Source organism: Mytilus edulis, chromosome 5 (genome assembly GCF_963676685.1).
Source record: "Mytilus edulis chromosome 5, xbMytEdul2.2, whole genome shotgun sequence".
In the NCBI taxonomy this organism is placed as follows: domain Eukaryota; kingdom Metazoa; phylum Mollusca; class Bivalvia; order Mytilida; family Mytilidae; genus Mytilus; species Mytilus edulis.
In genome coordinates, this window is record NC_092348.1 from 30,367,923 (window position 1) to 30,395,896 (window position 27,974).

At 33.1% G+C, this 27,974-nt stretch overlaps 1 protein-coding gene across 1 annotated transcript; it reads right to left on the reverse strand.

The window, feature by feature from the left end:
- Positions 1–4,611: 4,611 nt before the first annotated feature.
- LOC139523435 (uncharacterized) lies at positions 4,612–20,589 on the reverse strand. The gene is made up of 16 exons (XM_071317480.1): positions 20,423–20,589; positions 19,037–19,314; positions 18,172–18,205; positions 17,032–17,460; positions 16,007–16,211; positions 15,495–15,626; positions 14,528–14,722; positions 13,514–13,667; positions 13,044–13,189; positions 12,202–12,415; positions 10,279–10,417; positions 9,524–10,007; positions 8,115–8,163; positions 6,847–7,070; positions 5,902–5,986; positions 4,612–5,357 (listed from the first exon to the last, which is right to left on the reverse strand). The coding sequence occupies exons 2-16, from the start codon at positions 19,305–19,307 to the stop codon at positions 5,077–5,079; spliced, it is 3,042 nt and encodes a 1,013-aa protein (XP_071173581.1). The 5' UTR covers positions 19,308–19,314; positions 20,423–20,589; the 3' UTR covers positions 4,612–5,076.
- Positions 20,590–27,974: the final 7,385 nt, after the last annotated feature.

Consider the following 27,974-nt stretch of genomic DNA (forward strand, 5'->3'; position numbering starts at 1 on the left):
TGGCTGTACCTTTTTCATTCGGAACTTTTTAATCTAGCAAAACAAAAACGAAGGAACAAGTTAAAGTTTTATGATTCTATTAATTTAAAAAAAACCGTTTGTTTCAATCCCTTATACATAAACGTATATCCAGAATTTTTCATTGCATTTTTTGGAGTCAAAATGATTTTCTTGAATACATTTTGTGAGGGTACAACGTTATCGGTAATAACTCTAATATCGTGTTTTGTGTGTTTTCTTTTCCTTACTACAAAAAAAGTCAGTTTATAAACTAAACGTTTCAAGATATTTGAGTATGTATTTTTTTTAATTTCATTTAAATAAACAAATCATGAATCACAGGACATGACGAATACATTAAATAGCGAACAACACACGTTTAGTATATCCTGAATATGTTTATACACTAATAATTTTGAGTTTTTCTAGTCAATTTGTTTTTATCCTTTATATATAATATGTCGTTACCTATATAGACTTAAATCCAGTTTGAAGAACTACACAATGCTGCTTATATTTATACTTTCTTGAAGAAACAATTATATGATACACATTTTAAACAGCAATAATGAAACGTGCTCGTTAATAGCCAAGGTAGCTACAGAAAATGGTGAGACACTGCCAACACTGATAACAAGTTCAATATCGGGAATAACTGGACTATTCCGGTACAGTTTCGGCAAAGACGGTTCGCATTCGACAAGTTCTTGATGCAATCTGGACTCAATTGGCAGATAAACAATATTAAAACAATTCTCCAGATAATTACCGTTCCATATGACACCGTCAAAAAACCAAGAAGATTGTTAGAACTTTTATCCGATGCAGCAGAATCTGTCAAGACATAGTCACGCTTGTAATCTGACTAGAGAAGATCGGCTGAGTTTCACCGAATGTTACGACACCTTACTGTCGGGGTGCTTGGCCTATCTATCCTGACCATTCCCGACCCGCAGGAAACTGTTACAAACTTAAACGACTGCGTTCAGATAATGATAGGACAATCTAGATAATTGAGCGTAGTAATCTTTTATTTTTCACTTTTCGTGTCTCATTCTGTTTAATCTCAAACGGGAACATAATTGGCAATGTGTGAACATCGCATTGCAATTCAATTTTATACGGGATTCGCATATTGCCGATTATTGCTCCCATTTAAGATCAGACAGCTATAAGACACGAAAAGTGAAAAAGTCGGATAACTATCTTCAACTATCTATTTACGAACGGATAACTTCCGCCAGCGTCGGTTCACTGTCTGGTCAATGTCTGATCTCTGTCGGATTACATTAGGTAGAATCAGGGCGCAGTCGTGACAGATTCGGTCGAATTTAACCATGCGAAAGATACAAATCGGATTATTAACGGAATTTTACGGTCAAATTTGCTGGAAATCGGTTAAATATCGACGCTTCCTGAACAATATCTAATTGTTGTCGTCATTAATTTGTTTTTTTGCAAATTTTAATTAAAGTTTGAATTTCCATCAACGATTCAACGACTTTTGATAAATGTTAATTATAAACGTTTAACATTGCTCTGCAGTGTTAGTGGTTCAACCTTATCAGAGTTAATGATGCACTTTGTTGAAAACCCAATATCTAAATTTTCGTGCATTACATCAGAATAGTTTTAAACTGAAAGCAAACAGATAAAAGCCTGTCTCTGAATGCAAAAAAAGAAAAACCCAACACAACAACAAACAAACGAAAGGAATTACAAAAAAGACCGTTATAGTTTTTTTTTTAAGCATTCCATTTACTAAAAAATACAAAAGTGTATCGTTTAAGTCATAATCAGTTATGTCTTCCTTGCTGATTTTGTTTTGTTTTGAATAAATAGGATAACTATACCAAAGAAATTTAAAAAATAATAACCAACAGACTCCAAGTCTGAGTACGAGTATGACTACAAATAATTCAGGTAAGATATGAGGGAGATCTCAAAATAATTTGACCTACACTTATTATTGAAAGGTGTTAAATCTCTGCGTTGCAATGTGAACAAACAAAAACCATTCATCAAATTGTTTTTGTTTTCCTAAAGGCTTACACAATTGTTCTTCAATCTCTCCTTTTAACAGATTTTTTTTCCGAATATTACTATTTCACAACAATCTTTTGCTCGTGTTTTCTAACCACTACTGTATGTTAGCTAATCAAAATGATTAATTATTTAAGGGAAATGAATTATTCTATTATTAATTTCTTTTCAATTTTTTTTTAGCAACATCCCCCCCCCCCCATTGTATAAAGTTATGGAGGATATAATACATATATGCAATTGAATAATTGGAAATAGTTTCAAATTTTTTTTGTATAGAAACTTGTTATTGTTTTTCGCATTTTGAAAAAAAATATTATCCCCACAGCACAACCTTCTTAGTTATTCCAATGATCCTTCCTGTCAAATTGACTTTTGTCTGATTTTAAAAATGAAAAATCAATTGAGTGTTCTAGAAATTTTGGTCCTCAACGCTCTTCAACTTCGTACTTTATTTGGCCTTTATAACTATTTTGGATTCGAGCGTCACTGATTAGTCTTTTGTAGACGAAACGCGCGTCTGGCGTATAGACTAAAGTTAGTCCTGATATCTATGATGAGTTTATCTATATTATTTTATCTTGAAGTTCGTGCCTTTGTTATAAGGATACATACGGGGACTTAGGCAAAATGATGACTTACTTCACCCGGTAAGCAGATCAAATTGAAATAGAAAAAAGAAGACACCATAAAAATAATGAGACTGAGTAATGTGTTAATGAACATTGATGGGATATGGGGTTGGGTTGAGCTTTACGGGGGAAATGATAATATATGTACACAAACCAGATATTTGTTTTAATTTTACTTCTGGGACTGTGTATTAAAATGGAGTATGTTTTAGATTTTTTGTTTGCATTGTTAATTACATAATATGTCTTTCCTGGACCTTTTATAGCTTATAATCCGCTATGGTTTTTTTCATTGTTGAAGTCAGCTGCTAACCTATACTTGTTTTTGTTCTAAACCTCAATCATATGGTATCTGGTTAGAAGTTGTCTTTTTGGAAATCTTACATGCTATGTTTTGGGAAATATTCTTTGTTTTATGATTGTTTGACTTTTCGTATATTGTTCTTCCCGAAAACTAGTCCAACAAAACTCATTTAAACGATATGGTCCAAGATTCATGCTTTAAGTTTTCATGAATTATGTTGTTTCACTTATTTCCGTAGCGACAACATAGGACCGTACACGTTGCATCACTTTCAGATGAATCAGAATTCACAACGAGGATTTTGAAGAGACTTATGACATAATAACGAGTTTTCCGTAGACATTTTATTGGCGATTTGAAATGCTAAAAGGTTATTGGAACTCTTTCGAGACATCCTCGTCACAAACTCAAAGCAATTGTTGAAGTTTGTTAGAGTTTTTAAATCTAAAACTTTTCAGTTAGTATTAAATTATAAAACAATAATGTTTACAATATTTTTATTGTTTTAAAACGCCCCTGACATATACTATGTCTTACTATGCATATGACTCGTAGTCACACTCGGTTCGAAGTCAACCAGTTATAGTTAATCGGTAATACCCGGCGTCCCCATATTGTTCCAAAATGACACTTAACCAACATTAGAAATCAACTTACAGATGAAGTATATGTATGTTAAAAATATCAAAACAGTAGAACATGAATCTCATCTGAGCTTTGCTTGCTTCTCTGACTGCATCTGAATACAAAACACAATGTAGGAGAAAAGGTAATTTTCAGTTCAAAGTTTTAGCATTTCCTCTAGAAGTTATGACAAGACGCAATTGCGAATCCTTAACAACTTAACAACAAGGTGAATAAGCCTGAAAGTTTACAACAGTTCTTAACAAGTTCACCGTTGTGACTAGAACATATCAAGAAGGTTGACAGATGGCTATTCACAGAAAGATAGTGAACAAAAGACACCAGAGGAACAATCAAACTCATAGATCGAAAAATAAACTGACAACGCCATGACTAAAAAAGAGAGACAAATAAACAAATAATATACACAAGACCCAACATAAAAAAAACTAAAACTTAGCAAAACGTAACCCAATAAAAATCGTGGTGATATCATGTGCTTTAGAACGGCAAGCAGATCCTGCATCACATATGACACCTGTCGTGTTGCTTATGCTATTACAAAAAAAAAGAAGGTAAAATCATAAAAATACTGAACTTAGAGGAAAATCAATTCGGAAAGTCCATAATCACATGGGAAAATCAAATAATAAAACGCATCAAAAACGAATGGACAAAACCGGTTAATATTCTAATTTGATAGTTTACATTTGTGAAAAAGGAACGAAATTGTAGTAACGACATACGAAACATATTCGATATCATCTGTGAGACGGTCAACCAACTCGTAACGGCGCCCTAAAAAAAACGAAGGGAAAATTCCTGGAACACATGGTTTAATAGCTTTCGTGTAACCAGCATCCATCTATCAAGGAAATCATGTACAAAAAAACAAGTCCTGGAATATCGTTTCAGTTGGGAGATATATGCACCATATGCAGGCGCTGCTCGAATGTTGTTAAAGAGCAATGGAAAGTTCGCAGTTGGGTAATTAAGAAAGCTTCGTGATTGTTTTAGTTTGCTTTTAATTTTTTTTATTATAGTCAACACAATACTTATTAATAAACTAAGCATAGATACCAGGATTGCAATTTTGTATTTGCACCACAAGCGCATTTCATCTAACAAAGACTCGTCAGAGACGCCCGAATGACAGTTAGTTCTAAAGACAAACAAACGTACGACGTTGAAGAGCATTGAGGACCAAACAGTCCTTAAAATTTTGTCAAAACACAGCTTAGGTAATTAATTTCCTGAGGTACAAAAGTCTAAGTATTTCAAAAATTTTAAGTTTTATAAACACTTATTGATAACATCACTTACACCGTAACTAAGACGCTAAATATGAACTAGTATAATTTGAAAATTTGTAAACAGCTTTCAACTACAATCATATGCAATCAGTTATATATGATATATGTATAACTATGTACTATATATTTTAGGGGTTATTGCGTTATATGCTTCGTGCTATCAATTTACATTTTTAGATATTATGTTTAGCAATTTTGCACCACATTGTGCTGACTTGGCTGTTTCGTGGAAATTTTTCACAAGATCCGTGCCTCTCTGTATTGCGCTATCCGACAATCGCCACAAATCTAACATTCGAAGTGTCTGTTTAACAGCTCCTGGTTGACTATTTTTGATTTTATTGATTTCGTCATTTGTAAAACCAAGATTTTTTGCCATTGTTTCCCATTCTCCAGCTATTGCAAATGACATTTTCTCCAAGCTGTCGTTTGAAAACATTCCTGCAATTTGAAAATACATGCAAGTTTATACCAGCAACAAAAGGACGGTGTGTACCATATGTACCAAGAATTTAATAAACAAAATATATCGAGAAATAGCGACATATCGTTTATTGCAACGCCGGTCACTCGATCGAAGCTTTAAATCAAATGCGAATTCTATATTAAATTGAACAGTTCATAACTTAAATCATTATGCATTAAGTCATTGTTCTTATGTCTCCCAGTTAACCTTGTGAAGACGAAATGTGCGTATAGCGAACAATAAAATAACTGTATGTCTGTGATGCGATTACACAGAAGTTTATAAAATAGGTTCAACTGTCTGACTATATCATTGGGTTCTTCTTATGTGATTACATGTGTATATTTGAAAATGCATTCATAAGAACATGCATAATCAATGCAATTGAAAAATGTAACGATACCAACTTAAAGACAAACACATGTTTTTAGTTGCAAAGTTTGAACATTCAAAGCCTTAAAATTACACAAAGACACTAAAATTTTCTTTCAGTCTGATAATGCTAAATTATGTGAATACCTTTTCCAGGAAGGTATGGTTTGATAAACTGATGCGCTTCTGATTCCAAACTTGGATCATGATGAGACGCTATTATCTCCTCAATCTAAAACAAAGCAACAGGAATGACCTACAGTGTTCACCATACTATAGAGTTTTAAATAGTTCTTATATTGTTTTTACATATTTTTCTCGAATACTTATATTTTATCGCTTGATCTATGTACATGATCAAAATTTACTTATGACTTCAAATTGTTTTACTGTACGCTTATATTGCTATTATGATATCAGTTAAAAACAATCATGTCTGATGACATCACATACAAATATCAAACTGTGTTTGCTGATCTTTAAAGAAAGGAAGATCATACCCATAAAAATACTATATTGGGTCAAGATATATTTTTTCTTTTAGGTGTTGCAATTCATCACTCTATGAAAATGTCAATGGTTCTTTTTTCAGCTCTAGTCAAAATGTTTCTAGATTGTAATATGAGCGTGTCTTTATTGTGTTGTGTGACAAAAATCCAGTGCTCGAGCAAAGTGTGTTCGACTCTGATATTTAAGGGCATTTTTTTGCAAGTCTACATGCCTATCGTCAGTGTTTGATCTTGGTTTACATCTCGCTTCTTCCAAAAGAAATCCTAGATCGCTATGATATAGTCAATTGGGTAGGAATTGGCGTTAACAAAATAAATATTATTACACAGTATGCAGGAGAAGGTGGGAATGTAAATAATTTGCATTATCACTGATAACTGAAAGTGAATAAAGCAACCGTACCTTTTCTATTTTAGTGGCAAGAAAAGCTGTAAATATTAAAATTATGAATATGTAATATTTTGATCGTTACATATATTTGTCAAATTTTCATTATACAATTAAACATTTTAAACTCTTGTCACAATATACTACTCTATATGAATATAGACTTATTAATTAACATGTGTACATCAATCTTACCCTATCTGATTCTATCGGTGCATGATGATTTGCCCAATATAAAATGAAGTGCTCGCATCTCTCTCGTTGTGGTGCTTTCGTTGCTTCTTCGTCAATATGTTTAACGATTTGATGATACAGATGGGAGTCACAGTTAGTTAAAAATCCGCCAAGTCTTACCCATTTTGTTGAATTGAAATTTGTACGTGTTAACTGCCAAGCGATAAACTTAGCAAGTGCTTTAACTGCAAAACATGAATTGAACATTTCACATGTTTTATACGTCATACAGGCAAGCTAATTAACAACTTGTTTTATGCAGTCAAAGAAAACCATAAACTTGTTTTGAATTTATTTTTGGATATTTTTGAAATACAAAGGGGATAAATCATTAGACGAGAAAAAAAACCCCATCAGCAGTAAAATGATCAGCATACAAGACGTCAAAAAGACAAATAACAACCAATTTAGGCTATATAATTTGGGTGGTAGAATTAGAAAAAATATTTTTCAATAATACATTTTGTTTTACACACAAGACCACTGTAGATTGTTACTAAAAAGATTTTGTTGGCATGATACAGGTTATGTTCTCCCCATATATGTAATGATGGTACGATACTAAACCCCTAATGAAAGATATTGCCTGATTATATATGATGCAGAAATAATCTTGCAATCAGTTTTATTAAGGTCTGAAGCTGGCATGTCTGTTACTGCTGGTAGTCTTTTGTTAATGTATGTATCATTGCAATTATGACCAGTTTCTTTTGTTAGCCTTTCTGATATCGGACACCTACTTCTATACACTGCATTTGCCTGTGCTTATTGCTGTGTGTTTGTTGTTTTCTAAATTTCTAAACAGGTATCAGGAGAGGGTTGAGATCTCAATAAACATATTCAACTCCACTTAATTTTTGCGACTGTCCAATTAAATATCCTCTAGCCTTTGTTAGTCTTGGATATTTTTTTCCCTCAGTTTCATGTCCATTTACTCCGAAACATTTTTTTTGTTTTAGTTACAGCTGATATGGTGAAGACCACATGCTGATTTTCAGCTGTTTTCTGTTGTTTTTTTCGTTTGGGTTGTTTCCTCTTTGACACTTTCCCCATTACCATTATCAATTTTACCTTTGCAAGTTGTGAAACTTTATCGTTAAAAAATTCGAAATGTATTTGACTTGTCAATAAATGCTCATTTAGACCAAAGTATCAAACTCATACTCTCCCGGAGTAATTATGCTTTCTAATGTGAATAGATATGATTTTTTTAATTAACATATGCATACCTGGTACATCAAGAGTATATGGAAAGTTGCCAATTATTTCATCCAGAGGCTAGTAAATTAAAAGTAAACACAGCATGTTCATAAAACATTATTGTTCATAATGACAGAAGTAATACAAATAATTGTATTAAAACGTTTGATGGTTCAAACCTATGCTGCAAATAAAGCAACATGACAAGCACTCATAACACAAAATCTTATCGTTTATACTATGATACAGAATGCAAAGTGAAGAGTGAACTTAAGATATAGTAATATCATTCAAGACTGAATATTCTTACATTCAAACAATCGTGCTTTTTTCAAATTCACGGTAAGGCTCTCAAAAAAACATTGCAAATTTCTGGTTTAAGGGAAACGATATTGTACATGTTGAATGTCTGGAAGTACCTATCAGCCACGTTTGTCTTTTCTTCAGGACCCAACACATCGTGTTTCTGCAGTACAGAATAAGACAAAGTCTATAATATTCCGTGGCTCATATGAAGGTCGGTCCTTTATCAGGGGTCCTGACCCAATCCGTTATGTTGTACTTATAAGCTTTGACTACCGATCTAGTCAGTATTTCTTTTAAGTTTCGATGTCTACTATACGCCACCGTTGGTGGTTTTTGAAATAGCTCCGTTTTAATTTATTTTAACTGCACCAGCAAGTATACAAACATGAAGTTTAATGAAGTAATTCATTCTGTTGAACGGGCTTACTAGTATAACACTGCAGTAAAACAGATTATCCGATAAAATAAACTAGCTGTGAAACAATTAAATCGTAAGTATCTACAGTATTGAAAAATATTTTTTGGAATTTAATTACCGTTATTTTGAACAGAAATAGGCGCTAGTATTGGAAGTAAATGAAGCCCAGAAATTTGGGATATTAGAGCATTCGAAGGTACCAATGAAATTATTGAAAAATATAAATACATGCTGGTGCATTCAAAAGAAATTAAAAGGGAGATATTTCCAAAACCACCAATGATGGCGTATAGTAGACATCGGGACTTAAAAGAAATACTGACTAGATCGGTAGTCAAAGCTTATTACAACATGAAGGATTGGATCAGGACCCATGATGAAGCACCCACCCTACATAAGAGCCAGAGAATATTATAGAGTTTGTCATATTCTATACTGCAGAAACACGATGTGTTCGGTCCGGGAGAATAGGCAAACGTGGCTGATAGGTACTTCCAGACATTCAACAAACAACAAAATATCAATGTGATCGTAAATATATGCATTTATGCATACATTATGAGATACATGTATGTATAGATGTATTTTCTATCATTTCAATAACAGCATAACATGTAAACATTTCTTCACATTTTGGTAAACATTTTCATTTAATTATACATTTGTTGTTAAAATAAATTGATTTGAATGCACATAACGTAACATGTAGCTTACCCTTGGAACATACACAACAAGTGACCCTGACCTTGGTAGGGACAAACGACCCGGAGGTACACTGTACTTCAGATATCCATGGTAGTTGCTGTCTTCTCCTTGCTCTGCCTTGCTGACGACTACTAGGTGTTCGGAATATCTGCTAGAAGGGAGATGCTTATAAAATTTTATCTTCAGAAGTGAATGTTTAAGACGCTCTAGATAAAGATTTGATTCAAACTTTATTTCGATCTCTTCTCCATCAACAACACCAAACTCTGCACCCTCAGCTGGTCCATCATTATAACCAATATAATCCAAGTGCTGCATTGTGGTTTCTACATTTTCAGATTTAACACATTCAATAATCACTTCATGAGGATTTGAATGCTTTTGACGACATATAACTGACACATTGGTGACACAGTTTAATCCTTCTAGTATTTCAGCTGCTCTGCAAATATCTTCGTCTGACATGTTATCTGGAACAACTAGACCTAAAACTCTATAGAAACATAATAATAAAGTAAATATAACATCTTTGTCATTCAAAATTGCTATTTCTTTTTATTCCTTAGAGAAATATCTCTCATACGTTCTTATATGGCAATTAAGATATCTCAAAAAAATATATTTATGAGTTAAAACGGATTAACCAATTCGATTAGAGTAACTAAATACCACTCATTAATTATTTGACTAACGATTTATATTTATGTGTGATCTGTTATTTGTCGTTTTAAAATCCTTTTATGAAAAGCTGATGTAGCACTCACTGATATTTATCATTTCCGGACGGTAGTTTAAGGAACCTTGCTTTTGGATGTTCTTCAGATGCCTCTATAGGTACAATTTCCCAACTCTTTCCGGTCAACTTTGAAACTACACAAATGGTACCCTCCTTCTTTTCAAAATCTATCAAAATAAAAACATCGAACATCACATTATTCAAAAGTGAAATCACAAAAATACTGAACTCAGAGGAAAATCAATTCGGAAAGTCCATAATCACATGGCAAAATCAAATAACAAAACGCAACAAAAACGAATAGACAAGAACTGTCATATTCCTGACTTGGTACATGCATTTTCAAATGTAGAAAATGGTGGATTAAATGCAAATGCAATCTATTTCTACATTATCTTGTATTTGAAATATGGTATAAAATAAACAACATGTCCCTGTATAGTTATATGTGAGCGTTATTATCTACCAGGAAGCATTGCTGTGATTGCAACGTAAAGCATCAAAACATATAATGAAACACCCATTGAAACTGACATATGTCAACAACAAACAAAATTAAAAGTCTTGCTGTTTAAGTTGACCAAAAGGATTTAGAAAAAATATATTTACATTCAAATTTTCTGTTGAAAATGTGTAAGACTTATAGAAAACTATAAAACAAAAAGTGTTTTACTACTGAGAAAATAACTTATAAAATATTTCTTGGTGACTAAAGGGAACTCAAATAGACACTAAACTACTTTCTAAGTTATATTTATTCCTCAGTTGGATTGAGCTGGTATATATCGTGCATCGAATGAAATGCCACGAGAGAGAAAGGCCATGTTAAAGACTTTTCAGAAATATTGTCAGTTGTGTGCAAACCCATTCAACGTTTTGGTGTGATCGGAACCGCCGAAATCAATTCAAATGATCTTATAACAAATGCATTTGCTATCCCAAACAATGGTTATCAGTTATTTTAAACTAATGAAATTTAATGAACGAATACATTTATACACATTTGTAAAGGGCTAAAACGCATACATATATAAAAGCCAGATAACGATTGCAAATATTACTGTATGAAATATGTTCACCATTCGGCTTTTGTCATGAATATTCCCCTTTTCATATTTTCTAAAGTACATCAAACTCATCAAAATACTTTACAAGGAGTCGCCTTTTAGTATGGATAATAAAATATGTGGATGTCATGTTGATGTCATATTGAATATTGTATTATATTAGTTTAAATCAAAACTTAAAATGACCCCATTTTTTTTATATGTTTTACATCAAACAAATCCTTTGCTTTGGTATTTGAAAATCCACATCAAGATTTACAAAGACTTCTATACAAATAATAAGTCAATGTATTTGGGGCGACAAATAGCTATAGATATAGATGGACGGACTAATAGGCGTAAGAAATAAAATGCATGTTCACCCTGCTTACTTAAGGGTTAAACAATGAACCCAATTTCATGCATTGATATTAAGATAAATGCGATTTTAGTACAGTTTTACTTGTTTAGTCATTTACCAATATGACAAATAAACAAATTTCTTTTTATTTCGGAACCTCAACACTGACTACTTAGGTATGTAATTATGAGTATACAAGTGCAGTACATGTTGTTTCTCATAGTACAATTATACTGTTATCAAATAACACGTACGTTTGAATACTTCTTTTCGATTTGAAATTTAAATTATTGTGGACCTAATACCGTAAATTCGGTCTTCAACGATGTTCAATTATTTGTTTATCTATAAAAATACAACAAGTTCGATGCGTCATTTTAGATTATCAAAACATTTAAAGCTCGCGATCAATATCTAAACGAACACATGACAAATGTTTAACTTTTATCAAATATTGTATTCAAAACATGTCAAACACGTATATGTAACTTGAGCTTATATAATTACTGTCTGAAACTGTTGTATATATTTTAAATCACCACACCTGGATCAAAATCACTAGCAAAGTTGTCCTCTGCGTCCGTGTCTGTAGTTTTTCTAGACAGCTTGACTTGATTTTTTACAGAAGTTATTCTGTTTGCTACATTTGGTTGAGTAGATTTCAATCCGACTAAAAAGTTATCGAAATCGCTATCAGCATCAGAATCGTGCAAATGACGTAGAATCAGACGATTCTTGTCCCCATCTGTCTCCTTTGTCTGCAAATCAGAATATCATTTACCTGTTTATACATGAGAGTAGTATATACATACGCATATTATTTGCCAGCATATATATAAAACTATCATTCTTTAAACACATAATTATGTATGTGTATCATACAACAAGAAATCGTTTGTATATTTTATTGTGTGTATAGTTTTGAAGATTCGGATTATATAATTAGCGTTGTTTCTCCATTTGTGTATAATACTTATTTCCAATTCTGTTTTTGGTTCATTGATATAAGAATAATGGAATGAGTGCCAATATGACAACTCTCAATCTAAGTCACAATTTGTAAAAAAGTGATTAATTATAGGTCAAAGTACGACCTTCAAAACGGATCTTACTATATATAATAGGTTCACACCGAAACGCAAGCTAGAAAGGGATTCACAATTACTAATGAAAAACCATTCAAACTAAAAAAACATCGGTATAATCAATATAAAATCGAGAACTAAAAAAATACATCAGCAAACGAAAACTATTGAACATCAGATTCTTCACTATTTATATACACTAATTAGTATTTACACTATGTTTATTTATTAATGATTGCATAAATGAATTGCATTATATATATTATCGAACTGTAGTTCATGAATAAATTTTTCAACAAACCTTCAGGTCATCAACAAAGTCACTATCAAAGACATCATCCAACTGCAATGCATTTTCATCAGGGTTCAAATTGTTCACTACCCATCTGCTACATCTGTTCAGAGTTTCTTGGTTGACAGACTGATTCTTGTTTATATTTTTGTCAACTGGATAATATAAAGATATAATTATTAATTTCTTTATAATGTTTTTGTAGGCATTTATGATATAACTAGCCCACCTGAAAGAGGAAGAAGAGGAAGTCAACTGGATAACAGAAAGAAATAATTATTACTTTTTTGTTTCTGTAGGCATTTGTGATATAACAAGCCCTTGTGAAAGAAGAAGAACGGATACAACAACAAGAAAAAGAACAAGAAAAATGACAAGAGCAATGACAAGAACAAGGAAAAGAACAAAACAAGAAGAAGAAGATCAAGAACAAGATTAGTAGGATGAGTTAGTGTTGTTAAAGCGTCTTGCACACTTACCAACCCATCCAAAATCATACATCTCTAAATCAGAATCTTCCTTCGTGGTATTTTCGCATGATATATCTATATAAGAACCAGCTGTTTTAATATTTTGCAACTCTTTGTGCTTCTTTGAGGCATTTTTAATGTCCGCATGGGTCCATGGTACTGCCTTGAAAAATACAACACATAGTTATACTTAATTAATGTCTGGCTTCAATGATAACATATAATGCCAACTGCTGCATTACATTCAGAATATAAAAATCTATAATACTAAAATATATTGTTAAACATACTGAATAGATTTTTTTATTTGATATAGTTTTCAAAATCCTCTTCAAAACCATATCAATTTACAAAAGAAAACTAGCCGAGGAGTAGAAGCGCTTTGAATCTTCTTTGTGTATGAACATTGTGAAATAGAAAATATCCGAGCATCTACTGTCATGATGTACAAATGAACTGAAAAATACTGTCTTAAGTATGGTGTCATAGTAATTCGATAGATAATTTTCATTAAATCTATAACCCCTAATTTTCTATAGTATGACACAGAACGCCAAGGTTGTCATTAAACAAGATCATTGAAAGAATAATGTATATGCCATTGTATAAATACTCGACTAACTAACTATATAAATTGTGAACGGTGGAATACTTTTGTCGTCAGTAGAATCTTCATTTTACCAATGCTTGTAGGTCTATTTTGGTAAATCGTGTTAACAGGATGAAAACTAGGATATATTTCTAAAACAGTTTCTCTGTTTATACAAAAATAGTCCTAGCTGTTTTATCAATTCTTCAAGAAATCTTGTTGCAAAAGATGTTTTCTACTTCTGTGATACATATTCCATATTACTTGTAGCTTTTACAAGCCCTGGTGATTCTTATTCCTTCTTTATTATTTCATTTTCCTATTTGGTTAAGACTCACATAGATGTATTTACCTTAACAGTATCATTGCGCAGCCATCAATTTTGTGTTTGAAACAATGTTTTTCTTTTCATATTAGTTTTTTTATAATATTACCTTTGTAGCAACAACAGTTTTCCCAGCAAACGCTCTCTGTGGAAACTTTACTTTGATATTTCTGTCAACTTCTGGTTCAAACACTTTTCCTTTTTCGTCAACTTCGATTTCATGACGTTTTTGTCGAGCAACAGCAACACATTGAATGTTCTCAAATTGTTTGACGGGTATTTCAACTCCAACAAAGGAAACACCCTAGTTTAAAAAAAAAAATGATAACAAATAATGACAGTACGTCTAGAAAATGTAACGACAAAATATTGACCACAGTTGCACCACATATCAGATTTCGAAAGAAATTCCATTTAATATTACTGAACATGTTTTGCAAGGTAACATGGAAAAGTTCGATTGCTATATACAGTTTATAGATTTTGATGTCCAGTATCATTTATGTTGATTAGTTACACCATCAACTTCGCACTTGCAGTCTGAATCGATATTTGTGTTTGTTTGTAGTATCATTTTAACAAAAGAGCAATATAGTTTAGTGAAATGATACTTCATACAGGGAAAAGATTCTGCATAAAGAAACTAAATATGTTGAATAAATTGAAACATTTCACTTTTTTTATAGTGTTTGAATGAATAACTCTGTTATTTCTTGCTTAATTTGTTGAATATGAAAAAAACATGATTTTTTGTTTTTTAAATTGTTGGTATTATATAATGTTCGGCGCAAATATAATATCCGTTGCGTAACTTACTAAGTGATACTACATTAGATATGAAAAAGGGGGTATAAACTTAGAATAGGAAAAGCTAAGTGAACCTCGCTTCTCATAATAACACTTGAATATAACCACATTGTATAAAAAAACATTTGTAAAAATGCTCGAAGCTCTCGAGATTTATAAAACAATAGCTGTTTGAAATGGTAAACAATTGGTTGTTGTGGAATGTATAAATATACATTCAATGTAATATTCTAATTACACAACGTGGTCAAAGTCTTTGTCTCACTTACTGTCACTTTTGGCAGTTGGATTTCTGGAAGGGATTTTCCTGATCTCCATTTCTGACCATTAATTGATAACTTGAGTGTTGGAAGTAGGCTCTGATCATGTGATACAATTGGCACATACACACGCATTGGCAACTAAAATGTAAGCTTGTCAGTACAATAGTTTTAGTAGTTACATTTTTAAAGTTAAATACAGAGATGTGTATTTAATTTTTGAACATTCAATCGATTTAAACCTTGACTTTGATTAAAGGGCATTTGATTTCAATGAGGGTAACAGATCATATCGCATAAGTGCATATTCTTCCCGCAGGGTATGTACGTAGTGATTTTGTGTAGACATTTAAAAAATGTTAGTAAAGTCTTTTGTGGATAGTTGTCTCATTGGCAATCATACCACATCTTCTTTTTTATATTTTGAACCAAACATTTGCGAAGTGTCATTATAACTACACAGTTCGAATTACATTTTATAAATACATTTATAGTATGAAACAGTTACTGATGAAGTATACCTCAAACATCTTTTTGACCTTTTGCGGTTGAATTGTGATAACAGAGGATATAACTTGCTCGTCATTGGTTTCCAAACATTTATCTAGATCTTCTACAGCATCTGATCCTTGACAGCTAAAATAACTAGCATCAGTTCCATCAGGCATTGTATAAATGACACAGCAGATATCCTGACTAAACTTGTTTTTTCTTGGATTGTAATATCTAAATAAATGGATGAAATTTGCATATGATTAATATTAAGAACAACAAAGAATAAGCACACAAGCATACATATTTGAAAGTATTAGTTAAATATAGTCACAATTTGTAAAGACTAAGAATCGAAGCTGCTGATAGCTTGCTAATTTGATAAAACTTAGAATGGAAACTAGGATTGGGTTTTAAAAGAGACAATAACCCGACTCAACAGCAGCAAACAACTAAAGGCCTCCAATGAGTCTTCAAGACAGCGACATATCTCACACCCGGAGGCGGGCTTCAGCTGGCCAACAATTAATGTGTACTGATTCAGTAAATATGGACAGCACACTGAATTTTAAAGCACTAAATTTAAAAATCATTCAAAACAAACCAGACCAGAAGCTTCGACAAAAAAGGCGGGGTAAAACATGTTTTTTGAGATCTAAATCCTCCTTATATGTATATATCCAATGGAGAATAAACAAACAAACAGAAATACGCACAGCGAAAGAAGTCCATGTTCGATTTCAGAATAGGTAACATAAGAAACTACGCAAAATGACAATGATTATAAATTAACAAAGGACTACTAGCAGTTACTGAAATTCCAGCTCCAGACCTAAATCAAACTGATTAAAAGATCATGGTTTCATTATTTGTTTGTACCATTGAATATTGTTGAATTCATAATATTTAAATCTATGTCATTCGGTGTTTTGCTTTTGTTTCTCTTAGTACAAACTACTTGACCTTTATTACCATGTAAGAAATAACTGCTGAAAGGAAGACTTTTACTGAACTGATTTATATTCATACAAAGTAATAAATGAAGCAAAATTACATGAATGGTGGCCAGTTCTTCCAATCTCTTTTTTTCTTTTCCTCTTCTTGCTTTCTTCTTTTTTCCTCAGCTTCTCGTTCTTCTTGTTCTTTTCTTTGTTTCTCAGCTTCCTCTTGTTCTTTCTTTTTTCGTTCTTCCTCTTCTACTTTTTTCCGTTCTGCGTCTTCTTTTTCTCTTTTACGGGTTTCTTCTGCTTCCTTTTCTTCTCTTTTTCTTTTCTTCTGTTCTTCTAATGTTTCTAATCCATCACACCATTGTTTCATTTGACTTGACACACCAGTAAAATCGGAAAATGACAAAGCTGCATTACTTTCAATCTTCAAAACTAGTTGTTCTGTTTTCGCAATGAACTCCATAAGTTCTTGTTGTTGTTTTGCAAGTCTCTGCACGGTTTGAACTTGTTCTAGTTTTTTCATATCAATATCATCCCTATTTGGAATAAAACATGCAAAACTAGGGTATGATATATCAAGCACAGCATAAAAATAGTTTAACTTTACATTGGCATTTAAAAAATTTTTTTTGAATTAAATATGCTGATGGACAGCCGTTTAATTTTACGCAGCAATTCAAATACCTATTTAGGACAAAAACCTGTGGTGAGCAAATGAACCTGGATTGAACCAGACTTACACGCTGTACAGGACTTTCAACATGCTAGTTAAAAAGGTTACAGTCCGCAGGAAGGCAATCCACTTTAACTGGACACCAATTTAACCAGTCTTTGATTTTACTATAACATGCTGCCTGCTGAGGAAAAATTCGCCGAAGAGAAAGTGTTGGTATGGACGGGGATCGCACCGTCGATCTCCCAAACGTATATGGAGCGCTACCACTTGTCCAGATATCAGAGGCGATTTTGCAGAATGTTTTAAATACTTAGGCTCATGTATAAAGTGTTATTAGAAGGCCGTATGGTATTTTTTATCCAGGTTATTCGGACACTGATAGATAGTTATCACATTGACCATCATACCGCCTAGCGTTTTCTTAGCTTGTATCTATGCATTGCTAATTTTGCAACGATGTTCTATTAAATGTGAATTTGTGTGTTTTAGTCAGTTGCTGTCTTAATGACGTTTATCACCTATCTTTATACTAACACTACTCTGATATGTCATTTTATGGTGTAAAGTTTACCTATTCAGCGGCCTTCCTTGTGGTGAAAATTCAACTGCAAAAGAATGTTATAAAATAAACTGCAAAAAAATTAAAACAAATACAGATAGATTTAAATTTAAAAAAAACCCACATCACGTTAGTGGTAGCATACTAACAATTCAAATTATATATTATCATAGTTCATCATCAGGATAGGATTATCAAAGGAATAAAAACGAACTGTATGTCATACATTGCTTTTGTAATTACTACAATGTATATCATAAGTGTTTCATAAAACAAGCGTAAAAATGTTCTCTGAAATGTGCATAAAGAATAAAAGAATATACACCTGACTGTGTAACATTATTTATCAAACGTGAAATAGTATCATGGGATAAGTACAATTACAGGTTTATAGAAGATATTTTTTTTGTCACCGAATTAATCAATTCGGGTACATTGTTTACTTGCAAATACCCGCAGTAATGGATATTTAAAAAGGCAGCAATTTCGTTTTGAAATTGCAAATTCAACTCTATCATAAAAAAAAAACCCACCTGCAGAACACCCCAATCCCAACAAACCACACACCCTCAAAATAAAACTATCGACAAAAAAGCCGAATCTTGAGTAAACCTAAAGAAAATTATCCATCGTTAGCGTTTAAATTTACATTCAATTGACATATGAATTAATCAAATCTTCATCTTGAAAAATAAGATATTTGACTCTTTGAAAACATGGCCAGCACTTACGAATATTGACCAGTTTATGCCAAAACAAGATCTTGACAGTAAAATATATTTACCAGGATCATATCTAACTTTTATTCTAAAATAGTAATTGTAATGAACCTTCACATTAAAACAATCGATTAAATGCATTCTGTAAGATAACGTACTTTTTATCAAATTCTTTTTCATCAATTCTTGTAGATGTTCACCAATTTTGATGCTACAATTTTTCACCAATTCTCTGACATTTTCGAGTTCTTCTATAATTTCTGTTGCATACTTTGAAACTGTTTCTATATCTGTCTGTGTCTTTCTCATAGTCCTTGATACGGTTTCTTCATACTTCTCAAATGATATGTTTTGGTCGGCGGGATTTGGTAATTTTTTAAGCGCCTCTTTTCGCTGTCGTAATAAGTTTAACGCTTCGATTTCGACCATTTTGATACTGTAAAAAGAATCTGTTTTATAATTCTTTACTATCTAAGTGACTCATATGATTTTGTAATCAACTGTGAAGAAAAAAATGTACTCATCAAGGGAGAACCCCAGTTAACGTATCCTATAAAACTACAGATTAATTTTAACTTATGTTTTTTAACCGACAGACGTATATCAATAGGCAAAAAAAAAACAATAGAAAAATTCCGAAAACCCTTACCGATACTTCTGACTTAGAGTAAGACATACCGAATGTCTGATGTTACGTAATTTGTATGTTCTGGAGCCATTAAAAGAGAGGCAAAAGCTATTAAAGAGGCATTCAAACTCATAAGTCGAAACAAACTGATAATGTCATGACAAACTAGAGGCTCTAAAGAGCATGTGTCGCTCACCTTGGTCTATGTGCATTTTCAGCGAATGACACTCCTCTCCAACATTGTATACGTGAATATAATTATTGACAAAAATCTTGGTTTTGTTGATCTTGTATTGCTGATCGTTTAATCTGTTTAGTTTATTTCTCTCTTCTTCAGTTTTCCCCCCAAAATATAATACATGGTAAAGATAATCCTTATTTGAGGGACTGGCCAATTACTCGTATAAAGTAACAGGCTACTACCTACATCAGCAAAATTTGACTTTATACATTGTAGTCGATCGTGTCTTAACGATGATGTTTGCTTAATTAAGTTTTTATCTATGATCCATTATACTTTTTTTAAATATATTAAGACAAACATACAAAAAATCGTAAAGTAGATGGAAGCGTTATGCAATTATGGCGCATCTGTTTACATGACTTTTGTATGCATTTGTTTGAGAGATTTAAAATATCTAGTCTAATACATTGTATTGAACGTGTTTTATAATCAATGAAATTTAAGGGTCATAAAGCGCCCTCATCAAATTTTCTTCTCAAACTAGTCATTGCCACCTCCTTTAACACCATTAATTACAGGTTTGTAACCAGGAAAATCAAACGCATGTAATCTGACATGCTTGTTCTGAAGATATTTTGCTTTCGATTAGCTTTTTTATTTCTTAATTTTATGAATTCATTCTTTAAATAAAATATATCAAGTTTCAATCATGATAAAAAAACATTAACAAACCTTAATAATGACCATCAATTGAAAGATTCCGCCTTCAATGTTTAAAAGCTATTTCAGAGCTACACGACATATGAATACTTGTTCTTAAATGATTAAAAATATTTTGAAATTCTTTTTAACTGGAATACTTATTCTTCCGGGTTAGGTGATAGACAGACTAATACGTCATATTAACAAATACGTTATAAAAATCTTAAGTTTAAAGGGAATAAACACAATTATGTATCTGGCTTATTCATGTATCGCACTAGACTTGTTATTCATTTAAACTAAAAAATATACATTCAATTTAAATATTATCAATAAAATGCGTCCTGATATTCGCAAGGTTTAATATTGCCTTTCAATTTATAAAATACAAAAAGAAAATGTTTCTTCAGATGAGTAACATTTTATTTATTCAAAGTGAAATATTATCAACGTTATGCTTCTGATACATTATAATCTTTCCATTTTTGTTTTCTCGCTCAGTGGAAATTAATTAAGATGTTATACAATCCAGCAAATAAAATTTCAAATTGAATGCATATTCGGGACTAAAACAAGTATCAGTGTCAAGGAAACAACTCCACACAAGTAACAATTTTTAAAGTAAACCATTATAGGTCATAGTACAGTCTTCAACATCTTGGATCACACTGAGCAGCAAGCTATAAAGGGCCCAAAACATTAACTAGTGAAAACCATTCAAACCATGCTTTGTACAAGACACTCTGAATCGGACTGTTAACGTACTAGCTAATAGAGTAAAAGTTCACAGGAAATTAAGTCGTCATACCAAACAACATTTCTGACTCTGTACGAGCCAGTCCTTGAACTAATGTAACTCCTTTTATATCACGTTGTTTGCTTTGAAAATCAAAAACATATTTTAACGTCGTTTTTTGTGTGTGCCGTAGTTGTGTAATCTTACATCTTTACATCATACCAGCCAAAAGTCCAGATATGCCAATATGCTTTTTTGGCTGGTAAGGACTCCAATTAAAATACACAGAGAGTCGGTAGTATAGAATATCATACAAAAAGTGTAATAAACCATAGTTTCATAGAATTCTTGAAGATACTAAAGCAAGATTAAAGAATCAAACCTATACATTGTCGTTGGAACCTACACTTAAATATCGAAGATCAACCTCAGAGTTGATTTCATACCGTCAACGCTGTGCAAAATAAAATCTCCTGTACCATTCGTTTGATGATTCTGTAAGTAGTCAGTTATTGCTGGGCTACCCCAAACCCCACGGTTGATCTATTGCAAGACCTACCTATTGTATTTAAAACGTAATTGCTCTCGTCATGCATAAGCCTGCCATTAGACGTAAACCAAGCAATAACAAATCATCTAAATAACCCGTACAGGAAGACGAAGATCTTGTTTAATATAATAAAATGTCAATTTTCAATTTAAATCTCGTAATAATAATTATAATTACTTAAATGTAGCTAATCGTTTGCAAATTGCTACGTAACTGAACAATCTATTACCATAGTATATGATTATGTCAGGGAATTATAGAACATTCTCTTATCTAAGTCACAATTTGTTAAAGTAAACCATTAAAGGTTAAACTATGGTCTTTAACACGGAGTCTTGGCTCACACCAACCAGCAAGATATAAAGGCCCAACAATTACAAATGTACATGACTTTTTTTGTGTAGAACCATTCAAATCGGAAAACCAACAGTCTAATATATATATAAAAAACGAGAAACGAGAAACACTTGTGAGCTACATAAACAATCGACAACTACTAAACATCGAATTCATGACTTAGGACAAGTGCAGACACATGCAGCGGGTTTTAACGTTTTAATAGGTACCATCATTTGCACTGTTTGAAACAATAGTGTAACAATTTACTGTAACCGTGGTTTGGTAGTAAAATTTGTCCGCAAGACTTTTTCCCCTAGTTAATCAAGTCCATATCCATGTATAATAATATTTGAAAATCAGATATATATATTTATCTTACCTCCTATACATTTCCAGGAATATGATTGGTTAAAAGCGTCCGCGTGCAAACCGTGTATATTTGATATTAGGTCAGTAGGGGGGCGGGGTTTATCTCATACACGGTTAGTAGTGGAGTTACGTCCCTTTATATTCCATATTAGGTAAGAAGGGGGCGGGGCTTATTTCATACACGGTTAGTAATGGTGTTATGTCCCTTTATAAAAACAAAACGGTACTGAGAAAAAACTTAAATGTTCCAACAGACGAAGAAATTGATGATTAAGATTGAAATAAATTCATAAAACACATTTAAACCTTACAAGTCGTTATTGTTGGCATCTGTTTTTGTACGATCAATGGAAGTATTTTCTTAATGCTAACAGTATTAAAGACTTGATCATTTTGAGAATCACTAGTCTTAATTTCACACGTTAAGATAGTCGGTAAGATAAATTCGTTACATAGTGTGCTAGTGACGTAATACGGTATATATGGGGTAAGTAAATTCCATATGGGGATTCGAGCTTCGCTCTCACCCCATATGGAATTTACTGACCCCATATATACCGTATTAGGTCACTAGCACACTATGTAACTAATAATATATCTGATTTTCTGATTTTCAAATATATATAAACGCTTGGCAAAATATTTAATATATAAATTTAGATATTGAAAACTTCCTGACGCTGTTTTCCAAGACGAACAGTAAACATGTAAACATGTAAACAACCCCTTGTATTAATATAAATGTAAGATTAGATTACTGATATGAAAGATTAACTTAAGACATTTAAAGATATATCATTTAAAGTTGTTAGCATTGTTTTAAATTACCACTGATTGAATGCTACGTCATGTTATAATTGTTCATATAAAATTTTGCAATACGTCAAGTAAATTCTTCAGGTGATTCCCCTTATAATGTTTTCTTGTAAATTATCATGAATGTCATTGTTTTTTATTCGCAGCGTGAAACGTTTTATTGAAAGGCAATTAAAACAAGAAGATTTGGTATGATTGTCAATGAGACAAGTCTCCACAAGACACCAAAATGACACAGAAAATTAACAACTATTGGTCATCGTACGACCTTAAACTATGAGCAAAGCCTATATGGCATAGTTAGCAATGAAAGGCCTCACAATGACAAAAGACTAATGTAAAACAATTCAAACGAGAAAACGTGAAAACTAACGGCCTAATTTATGTTCAAAAACAAATATGCAACCCATCAACAAACGACAAGCACTGATTTAAAGGCTCTAGTCGTTTGATAGGCACATACTTACAGAATGGGACGCGGTTAAACATGTTAGTGGGATCTCAACCCTCCCCTAACAGCGGTGTTACCGTACAATATGAGAACGAACTATGAAAATCTGTTGAAAAAGGCTTAACTTATCGGATTGATACAAATAGAAATGCATATAACAAAACCAGAGAGTGGACGTGGTCGGGTACTTGTATATCCCAACAAAAAAAAAGACACTAAGTACAGCTCTGAGAGTTCTCGCATCTACTGACAGCTAGTTAAAGCCACTAACAACTAATAGAAATAATAATGCAACTAAGACTAAATTAACGTGATGTCCACAATATCTACCCCCTTCCAAAACACACAGAAAACGAATAGACAATGCTTATTTAAGTACCGTATTGTTGTATTTTTGCCTGTGTCAATTGATTAGAATCAATTTTAGGTTTGAAATATATTTGTGTCTTGGGATGTTGTTTCTTTCAAGTTTATCTTATTCGTCTTTTTTAATTTAGAATTTTTATTAGAATACAAGCAGTTATAAAGTACGCACTTTATTGTGACATTCTAAATAGATAAAATGGAATAGTATATTAAATATTTGCAAACAAATTCTTTTTTATAAAAGATAATTATAAACGAAATCGTTTTTCATATATATAGTTATAAAGTTGATAAAAAGTTTAACCAACGTAGAAAATATTAAAATTTCTCAGTGTAAGACGAACGTTATAAACATACACGAAAAGCCTTTGATTTTATCATTTGTCACCATAGTTCTTTGTTCTACTTAAATATCAAAAACTTGTTTCCATAAATGCTTTAATAAAAAAGATTTATTATAATTTAACTATTATACATAAAAACATAAAATTTAAATCACCGCAGCATTATGGTTTTATTTAGTTTACTTTGTAATTCTCTCATGAATTTCTAATAAGTTGCTTTGATTATGACTTCCTTCAGTTAGCAAAGGTAACCTTTATAAAGGCAATGAATATGGAGTATACATTTTAACTTAAACGAAACTTTTTGTGATTCATGAATAGACAGAAAATAGGTGATGTCAATATAAAATTTGGCAGAATATGGTAACAACTTATCTGCTGGGTAGTGGCTTGTGGTAACGAAATGACCGAATTTAATTTTAATAATTATAAAGTATTTTTTACTATTATGCATGTAATACTTGTCGATGGACATTGTTACATGTACATCTGCAAACCCTAACTATAGTTAATGCCTTTGTCTAGTTTTTTTTAAATTTTAGGTTCTACAAATAAATGTAATACAAAACATTACCTGTGAAAGGAGAGGAAGTCTGTATGAATTTTTGACTAGTGTGGATCTAGCCGTCGATAGCAGCCGGCGTTAATATTCATGAGGCCAGCCTTCAATAATATTCATGAGCCGTCAATAATATTCATGAGATGACTTGCGTTCGAAGAAGTGTTTTTAGAAACTATGAACGATAATTATTATTAAATAACGTTCCTATTTATATTTGATATTACTTCAAATAGGCATGTCAATGAGTGTCTTCTTCGAGGTCCGCGTTTATTGAATCAACTTTGGGTCTTCTTCAAGGTCTGCGTCTTTAAACAACATTGTAAATGTAATAAAAACAATGTAAATGCCTCCATAAATATAAAACAAAGAAACGGTCTTTTAACATTCTGTGATTAGTGAAATAATGTAAACTAAAGCAATAACAAGTTTTAAAAAAATATAATTAAATATAGAAATTAAACGGGACATTACAACAAACAAATAAAGTAAAGAACAGTTCTTATTAAAATTTTGTGATAATTAAATCAATGTAAGCTACAATAAATTAAAAATATTGATTAAATATAGAAATTTAGGAATGACATAGAATTGATGGTCATTTGTTCGTTGTCTACAAATATAGTCCAATCATGAAACTAAAACATACAATATTACGACAGTATTTTCTATTTAAACATATCAGAAAAATAGAAACATAGTTAATTGCAGAAATAAAAATAACAGAAAAATAACAACTGTCAATTACTATTTCAATGACATATGATTCTTCAAAATTATGGAGACCAATCTGAGTCATTATTAACAATTCATATTATTGCCTCTACTATGGCCCATAGCACTTATGCCCTAGACCCGTACGAGTTAGTCAGGAGAGAATAAGGGGGTACCCTGGTATATCACAAATTCGGAAATGAACTATTGCCGGCTGGCCAAACGAAGAGATTCTCCACGTGGGCAATGGTATCAGACGAAGAGGTACTTATTGCCTTTAAAATGGCCCATAGCACTGATACCCTAGACCCGTACGAGTTTGTCAGTAGAGGGTTCAAAGGGGGGATATGGTATCCGGTTTACAACGAATTCTTACTGAACTATTGCCGGCTGGCCAAACTAAGAGATTCTCCACATTGACCATCATACCAGAGGTAGAGGTTGGCATTGCCTCTAACATGGCCCATAGCACTTATGCCCTAGACCCGTACGAGTTAGTCAGGAGAGGATAAGGGGTACCCTGGTATATCACAAATTCTAAAATGAACTATTGCCGGCTGGCCAAACGAAGAGATTCTCCACACGGGCAATGGTACCAGACGAAGAGGTACTTATTGCCTTTAAAATGGCCTATAGCACTTGTACCCTAGACCCGTACGAGTTTGTCAGTAGAGGGTTCAAAGGGGGATATGGTATCCGGTTTACAACGAATTCTTACTGAACTATTGCCGGCTGGCAAACCTAAGAGATTCTCCACATTGACCATCATACCAGTGGTAGAGGTTGGTATTGCCTCTAACATGGCCCATAGCACTTATGCCCTAGACCCGTACGAATAAGTCAGGAGAGGATAAGGGGTACCCTGGTATATCACAAATTCTTAAATGAACTATTGCCGCCTGGCAAAACGAAAAGATTCTCCACGTGGGCAATGGTACCAGACGAAGAGGTACTTATTGCCTTTAAAATGTCCACTAGCACTTGTACCCTAGACCCGTACGAGTTTGTCAGTAGAGGGTTCAAAGGGGGGATATGGTATCCGGTTTACAACGAATTCTTACTGAACTATTGCCGGCTGGCCAAACTAAGAGATTCTCCACATCGACCATCATACCAGGGGTAGAGGTGTGTATTGCCTCTAAAATGGCCAATAGCACTTATGCCCTAGACCCGTACGAGATAGTAAGAAAAGGATAAGGGGGTACCCTGGTATATCACAAATTCGAAAATGAACTATTGCCGGCTGGCCAAACGAAGAGATTCTCCACGTGGGCAATGATACCAGAGGAAGAGGTACTTATTGCCTTTAAAATGGCCCATATCACTTTTACCCTAGGCCCGTACGAGTTTGTCAGTAGAGGGTTCAAAGGGGGGGATATGGAATCCAAGATACAACGAATTCGAACTGAACTATTGCCGGCTGGCCAAACTAAGAGATTCTCCACACCGACCATTATACCAGAGGTAGAGGTTGGTATTGCCTCTAAAATGGTCCATAGCACTTATGCCCTAGACCCGTACGAGTTAGTCAGAAAAGGATTAAGGGGGGGGGTACCCTGGTATATCACAAATTCGAAAATGAACTATTGCCGGCTGGCCAAACGAAGAGATTCTCAATGTGGGCAATGATACCAGAGGAAGAGGTACTTATTGCCTTTAAAATGGCTCATAGCACTTATACCCTAGACCCGTACGAGTTTGTCAGTAGAGGGTTCAAAGGGGGGATATGGAATCCAAGATACAACGAATTCGAACTGAACTATTGCCGGCTGGCCAAACTAAGAGATTCTCCACACCGACCATTATACAAGAGGTAGAGGTTGGTATTGCCTCTAAAATGGCGCCTCTAAAATGGCCCATAGCACTTATGCCCTAGACCCGTACGAGTTAGTCAGAAAAGAATAAGGGGGGGGGGGATACCCTGGTATATCACAAATTCGAAAATGAACTATTGGCGGCTGGCCAAACGAAGAGATTCTCCACGTGAGCAATGATACCAGAGGAAGAGATACTTTTTGCCTTTAAAATGGTCCATAGCACTTATACCCTAGACCCGTACGAGTTTGTCAGTAGAGGGTTCAAAGGGGGGATATGGAATCCAAGATACAACGAATTCGAACTGAACTATTGCCGGCTGGCCAAACTAAGAGATTCTCCACACCGACCATTATACCAGAGGTAGAGGTTGGTATTGCCTCTAAAATGGCCCATAGCACTTATGCCCTAGACCCGTACGAGTTAGTCAGAAAAGGATAAGGGGGGGTACCCTGGTATATCACAAATTCGAAAATGAACTATTGCCGGCTGGCTGGCCAAACGAAGAGATTCTCCACGTGGG

What these genes read in the sequence shown, in the direction of transcription:
- LOC139523435 (XM_071317480.1), bottom strand. Translation starts at nt 19,307, where the DNA reads ATGGTCGAAATCGAAGCGTTAAACTTATTACGACAGCGAAAAGAGGCG. An exon ending in CAAGGAAGGCCGCTGAATAG is followed by an intron (nt 17,461 to 18,171) that starts GTAAACTTTACA and finishes TATTCCAAATAG; the next exon opens with GGATGATATTGATATGAAAA. An exon ending in AAGAACTGGCCACCATTCAT is followed by an intron (nt 16,212 to 17,031) that starts GTAATTTTGCTT and finishes CCATTTATTTAG; the next exon opens with ATATTACAATCCAAGAAAAA.